Here is a 7,500-nt window from a genome sequence, read left to right on the forward strand (position 1 = left end):
ACACTGATGTTAAGGACATAAAATCTGTGTCCAGGAGCACGGATTTTGCCAAAATTCCGTGCTCCTGGACACGGGATTGTTTTCTGTGCTCCTAGACACGGAATTGTTTGAAGTGCTTTCTATAGGCTATTTCCACAGTCTTGTGTTTTCTTACGATTTTTCTAATTTAAAATATTTTGTCTAAAAAAAAAAACATTTCTTACTGACAGGTTAGCGTTAGGGATTGTTTTGGTCTGGGCACAGCTAGTTTTCTTTCATTCATTATATGAGTTTGATAGCCTAGCACCAACTGGAAAAGGTATTTCTCAAAAATATGTCTTTAATGACAGGTTAAGGTTAGGGAATGTTTTGGTCAGGGCACAACTTAAATTGCTATAGCATTATTTTGTTTAGGATTAGCATTTGGTATGTATTTTCTAATGATAGAGTTAACACAGTGCTGTGGTAATAGCCTATAGAAAGCACTTCCGTGTGCCCATCACGGAAAACAATTCCGTGTCCAGGAGCACGGAAAACAATTCCGTGTCCAGGAGCACGGAATTTTGGCAAAATCCGTGCTCCTGGACACGGATTTCGTGTCCTTAACATCCGTGTCCAGGAGCACAGAATTTTTGGAGATCAGGCTGTCCCCACAAATACAAATATTTTGTGTTGTTTCCATGGCACTGGGAACTTTTGTGCCTCATATATTGCACAACGGCGATGCACACAGACACACACTTGTAATACTTTCACCATTTGAGAATCACTGATCTATATCATATCTATGTTTTTCTATATATAATTCTGCTGTAATTCCATCGGCTCCAATTATAATACAACTGAAGAATGTTAAACTATGCCTGGACTAAATCAATGCTTAATTCCAACCTGTCAGTCAAGCGATGTTTAAGCCCTTTTTGTGTTATCAGTAACAACAACATAATACCAGACTGTGGAACATATTTTGTTTCCCACAAATAACTCCTTGTCTGGTTTCCTTATCTAATGTGGAAATATGTGTTCCATTATGAACGGCTTTGGAAGTGCACGTACACACACACACACATGAGCAGACACACGCGCACACACACAGGCACCCGCCCACACACGGGCACCCGCATGCACGTACACACACATCCACAAACACACACATGCATGCACGCTCTCTCCTTAAACACACACGCACACACACACACACACACACACACACACACACACACACACACATACACACACCACTCGTACATCCCCTCACCTCCTCTTGCTGGGTATGAAGCCGACGTCCTCGCTGTCCCCCTGGGGGTTGACGCGCGTGGCCTGCCACCACTCCTCGTCCCCGCAGTCCAGCACGTGCAGCACGTCGCCAAACTTGAAGCCGATCGCCTGGCTCAGGAAGCCACAGTCCACCGTCTTATCGTAGTCAAACAGAGCTCTGACAGATGGAGATGGAGATGGAGAGGGAGGGGGAGGGGGGATTAAGAGATGGAGAGAAAGAAATATAGATAGAGACGCCAAAACAGAAGGTGGGGGGGTCAAAGGTGCAAGACAGAGGGCGAGAGAGGGAGGGAGAGAGAGAGTAATATATATATATAGATAGAGAGATAGATGACGAAATGGGTGGGAGGGGGGTGGGGGGGCAAAAGTATGAGAGAGAGAGAGAGAGAGAGAGAGAGAGAGAGAGAGAGAGAGAGAGAGAGAGAGAGAGAGAGAGAGAGAGAGACAGACAGACAGACAGACAGAGAGAAAAAGACAGAGACATACAAAGACAGAGATTATTTTACCTTCTTGTTGCAATGCTACATTTTGCAAATAAATAATGCGTTCTGTTGATCTTACATACTTCGCCATCGCTCTTGGTCTTGTGTCAATTGAGAGGCAAGTTCAAGACTCAAATGATTGTTATTACTCTTGGGCAGACAGACATCATACCCAAACTCTGATTAAATGGTTATTACTCACACAGAGAAGGAGAGAGCGGGAGAGGGAGAGAGAGAGAAAGAGAGAGAGAGGAGAGAGAGAGAGAGAGAGAGAGGAGAGAGAAATAGTTATTGAGAGAGTGAGAGAAAAAGAGAGAGATAGAGAGGAGTCATTGAGTGAGAGAGATGGAGTCATAGAAAGAGCGAGAAAGAGAGAGAGAAATAGTTATTGAGAGAGAGAGTGAGAGAAAAAGAGAGATAGAGAATAGTCATTGAGTGAGAGAGCGAGATAGTCATTGAGAGAGAGAGAGAGAGAGAGAGAGAGAGAGAGAGAGAGAGAGAGAGAGAGAGAGAAAGGGAAATAGATAGTCATTGAGAGAGAGAGAGAGAGAGAGAGAGAGAGAGAGAGAGAGAGAGAGTGAGCTAGAGAGAGAAAGAGAGAGAGAGATAGAGAAAGAGCATGAGGCACAAACGAAACTTCAATGTTTATTGCGCTCTGACAGAGCAGAGCGGGAGCCATAGAGATAGAGATGAGATGAGATGCAGGCTATCAACATAATGCTTATTACTCAGCGCTGTGTTTTGGAGCAGCATTTCCCTTCAGGAGGCCATATTGCAGAGGGGCTGTTACAGGGGCTGCTCCGATGGAGAACACACTGCTGCTCATCCAGCCTGGGCCTCATGACACACTTCTCAGCAAGGTGCTCGATAATGTCCCACCATTCCAGCACTAATATCTCTCCTAATGTCTGACAACATCCACTTAACCTCCTTTAGCCTTGGCTCTCTCAGCCATTTCGTACAGCCTGAAAATGATACCATTTCAATGGGTATGCCCCACTTTGAAGTTGTGTTTCAGCTCAATTTGCAAACAGTCTAATCTAACATTATTGCGTTTCGCAATATTAGAACACGAGTGTCAGATTGGTCCCAGGGTATCTTCAATTGGTTAATACAGTACAACCAACCTGAGGACTTTCAATTAATCATGGGGGTCATAAACTGGTTAACATTGAACAACTGACCATGGATGACTTCCTTTTCGCAATTGTCCAGGCCTACAGTACATTTTGTTGTGATCATTCAATAATTTGCAAGTTGCATTAAACCCTAGTTGGTCTTACAAACCAAATCCCCTTCTATACAGGAAAAATTCTGAAATATATTCTAAAAATATATGGTCCTATTCGATGTAGTGTTAATGTAACTCTTCTTGAATTGACACTTCATGAGTTAAATTGAACAGCTTAGTCTTAGAGCATATATGGCTTTGCAGACTTAAATTTAACACTAAAATCAAATAGAATCACATACCGTAGGCCTATAGTGTTGAATTAACAGTAACAATAGCTTTGGAATTAATGCTGGATTTTTTTACCATATAGGTTCGCTGCTTTTCACGTGGTGCACAGACACATCAATCATGTATTCACATTAGAGATGTATTTCAGAATCCTTCCCATCTTCCTCTGTGCTCTACCTCTCCCTGTTTCTTTACAAATGTCCAAATTAATATAACAAAAAGCACAGGCATTCAGCAGCAGAGCATTGAATCAAAGTGAATATTTTTCCATTCTTCCCTTTGTTACATGACCAACACCAATTCTCCTCATCTCACCCCCAAACCCTTTTCCTCTTTCAAAGCAAAAACTGTTTAGTGGGAGCGGCTCTTCCCAATGTGGCAGACTTGAAAGAGCTGTTACCTCTACACTAAAATCACAGTCTACAAAACCCGGTAATTTGTCGTTTTTAATAATATATTGTCCCTTTCTTCTGTGGCTGTCTCTCAGATCTCCAGAATAAAGAATACATGTGCAATTATCTGGTGGGTGAGGCGTACCCGTGCGCTCTTTCTTCTTTAGCGAAAAAGTAAACGTGTTCAGGAGTCATGAAACTCGGCGAAGTCAAAAAGAAGCCAGTCATCCAAACATCATTAGCTGTGTAGTGTAAGGCAGTAATAGGTGCCTTGGGGCAGACGCCAGGACCCCAGAGAGGGGAGAGAGGGATTCAATACCGCACTAAATATCCCCATTGGGGTGCTAATAGACACATCTCACATCTTGATATGTGTGTGTGCGTGTGTGTGTCTTCATGTGTGTCTATTTTGTATTGTTATGTGTGGTGTGTATTGTGTGTAGGTGTGTGTATGTTTATGAGTATGAGCCATTCCTGTGTGGGTGTGTTAGAATCCCCTCTTGGAGTTATTCCTGCTAATGATGCCGATAATGTGTGTGTGTGTGTGTGTGTGTGTGTGTGTGTGTGTGTGTGTGTGTGTGTGTGTGTGTGTGTTATAATACCTGATATAAAAGCCTCTCTTGGGGTTGCTTCTCAGCGTGGTGGTGCCAGAGCCCATACTGCTGTTCATCAGCTGTTCCCGAAGATCATGGATCTTAGCCTCGAATCGACTGTACTCTACACAACACAAGAATACAAGCATACCAAATAATTACACACAGATCATGGATCTTAGTCTTACGTAAATCCACTCGATTCTACAGGACATAACAACACAGTAATGGCAAACAAGTCCACACAGATCATACCTGTATCTTAGCATCAAAATGAGCATGACAACACAACACCAGGGCAATTTCATACAGTATACACAAACAAACTTAAAGTTTAAAAGAGTGAGCAAGTGAATGAGAGTCTGGAAGAAATGGAAACAGGAGAAGAAAAGAAAAGAAAAGAGAAGGGAAGGGAAAGGAAAAGAAAAAGAATGAAAGGGAAAGGGATGAAGAGAAAGAAGAGAAGAATTACAATAGAGGAGAAAGGAAGAGAAGAGAAGAGAAGAGAAGAGAAGAGAAGAGAAGAGAAGAGAAGAGAAGAGAAGAGAAGAGAAGAGAAGAGAAGAGAAGAGAAGAGAAGAGAAGAGAGCAGAGCAGAGCAGAGCAGAGCAGAGCAGAACAGGTTGTATACAGTCTATGAGAGCAGATGATATTTCTGCGTAGGAACCAAAGTGTTCCTATCTTGTGAGGACAGGAGTGTTGAGTGCAATATAAAGTTACCCTCAGGTCTGTACTGGGCGATGATGGTAACAGTCTGCCCTGCGTTCTTCAGTGCTGCGGCTGCCTGCTCATGAGTTGCATTCCTCAAGTCCACACCATTCACCTGCAGAACAAGATTACATCCAGTTTAAAAACAATTTATGGGCATAATTTATTATTTGTGGAGTTATTACCTGGTTGTCCAAAGGTGGTTGAGCCAGGTATTGCAATGACCCGATCTATCTGTCTGTTTGTTTCTTGTCTGTCTGTCTGTCTGTCTGTCTGTCTATGTGTATGTCTGTCTGGGTTTTTTTTTTACTGTGTGTCTGTCTGTTTGTTTGTCTGTCTGTGTTTACCTGCAGTTTTTTTCTGCCTGCAGGTGGCGCCAAACACACAGCACATGTATCTAGCATTGGCCAGTCGGCCAGTTTGCCAGGTTTCCCCCGCTTCACACGCACGCACGCACGCACGCACACACGCGCACACACACACACACACACACACACACACACACACACACACACACACACACACACACACACACACACACACACACACACACACACACACAGCACTCCATCAGCCTCTAAGCTTGCTGCAAGCAACACTGCAACAAAATGATTGAACCCGCTTCTAAACACACCCCAAACTTTGCTAGGTAATTAAATGCAAGCGGATGCAGCTATTTAATATGGAGCGTCTTCCCCACAGCCCCACATCTTTACAGTTACATAATAATAACACCAGCTTTACTGTTACATAACAAAAAAAGAAAATCAAACATTTAGTGCAACCAGCTGAAGTTGCTCCAAGTGCAGCAGTGTAATTTTCCATACAGTAGAGAGCCCTCCATATGCCCACAGAGAAGGCTTTTCCCATAAGAACACACGTGAGTGCATGATATTACATATTACATAGTTTTCTGTACTGTGCTGTGCAGTGCATGTCATATTGATGACCATTACCGCTTTTCCCCGTGTTTCATGATTTCTGCATGTATGTGCAACACACACAAGTGTGAGTGGTGTGGTGTGTTTAGGTTGGAGCTGAGGTGTGTGTGTGTGTGTGTGTGTGTGTGTGTGTGTGTGTGTGTGTGTGTGTGTGTGTGTGTGTGTGTGTGTGTGTGTGTGTGTGTGTGTGTGCGTGCGTATGTGTGTGTGTGTGTGTGTGTGTGTGTGTGTGTGTGTGTGTGTGTGTGTGTGTGTGTGTGTGTGTGCGTGCGTGCAGTCATGTGTGTGGATGTGTGTGTGTGTGTGTGTGTGTGTGTGTGTGTGTGTGTGTGTGTGTGTGTGTGTGTGTGTGTGTGTGTATAATTAATGTGGTCCCGATGCTGAGGAGAGCATTTCTGTGTTCTCCTGCTGCTGCTCCACGGCCTGAGGGCATCGTCAGATGTGTGTGTGTGTGTGTGTGTGTGTGTGTGTGTGTGTGTGTGTGTGTGTGTGTGTGTGTGTGTGTGTGTGTGTGTGTGTGTGTGTGTGTGTGTGTGTGTGTGTGTGCTCTCCTGTGATGTGCATACTGCATGTGGTCAGTGTGAAAAGCATGTACAACAGCACTTTAATCAGGAAGGAAACGAGTTGTGGGAGTGTGTGTACCAGCGTATGACAGGAAGAGCGAGAAAGGGAAAGAGAGCCGCAGAGAGAGGATGAGAGAGAGAGAGAGAGAGAGAGAAGGGGGGGGGGAGACGACGAAAGAAGGGAGGAAGGAAGAAAGACTGTTTACAGTGTTGTACATCCTGCCCTACAAAGCAAAAATACAGTAACTGCATAATTGTCATCATGATTTTAATGACACGCACAGCACACCAAATAATATAAGTAAACTGCCACATGCCAATAATCTACTTCAAACTATTTAGGCTGGACAATAGGATCGTTATAAATTTCAATATTCAAGTCGTATTTCAAGTCACAATTTGGAACTCTGCACAGTTACTGCCTTTTTGCTTTCCAGGACAGTAGTGTATGTGTGGGTGCAAGAAGTGCACGTGTATAGCAAGCAGAGGTGTAGAAAGTAGAAGTACTGCTCTGGATGTAATTACAACACTAGTAGTATGATATTACATGTTTGCACCTATGTACAGTAATATAATGCTATCAGTGTTCCATAACAGTACTTCTACGTTACACACCTCTGACTGTCACGCCAATGAGCCAGGTGTAGCGGTCAGTGCCACAGTTTAGTACCCCAGAAGTGACGGGTTCAAGTCCCGGCTGGGCAACTCTACTCCCCTTTGCTACATTTGTACAAATGGTGTCAGGAGTGGGATGGCTACCATGAGGCCGTCGGAAGTGTACCCATTCTGTGTGTGAGCCATAATTGCACGTGAGGGACCCCCAGGATTGGTGACCCCGTTGCGAGGGACCTCAGGGATGGGTATAGCATACAGTACAGGGTTCCCACTCTAACTCAGATATAAAATTCCATGATTTTCCATGACTTTCCAGACCCAAAACACAGAATTTCCATGACCACTTCCGTAAAAAGAAATAGCTATAACTTTTAAAAAGTGTGTATCTTCACCCCTCGGGCCATCGCAGAGTCACCGCCAGACTAAAGAGGGCTTATTGCATCCTAGAATGTTGCACATTACAGCGAGAAACCAAACCCTCTCTGGC

General features: G+C 43.9%; 1 protein-coding gene across 1 annotated transcript in view; it reads right to left on the minus strand.

The window, feature by feature from the left end:
- Positions 1–7,500, minus strand: part of LOC134452826 (disks large homolog 4) — a 107,240-nt gene that overhangs the window by 8,878 nt on the left and 90,862 nt on the right. The window contains exons 12-14 of the mRNA XM_063203445.1: positions 4,907–5,009; positions 4,196–4,310; positions 1,238–1,414 (exon numbers count right to left, since the gene is read on the minus strand). Coding sequence (XP_063059515.1) covers positions 1,238–1,414; positions 4,196–4,310; positions 4,907–5,009 — 395 coding nt within the window. The remainder of the gene's footprint in view (positions 1–1,237; positions 1,415–4,195; positions 4,311–4,906; positions 5,010–7,500) is intronic.

The sequence above is a fragment of the Engraulis encrasicolus genome, chromosome 7 (genome assembly GCF_034702125.1).
Source record: "Engraulis encrasicolus isolate BLACKSEA-1 chromosome 7, IST_EnEncr_1.0, whole genome shotgun sequence".
Taxonomy (NCBI): domain Eukaryota; kingdom Metazoa; phylum Chordata; class Actinopteri; order Clupeiformes; family Engraulidae; genus Engraulis; species Engraulis encrasicolus.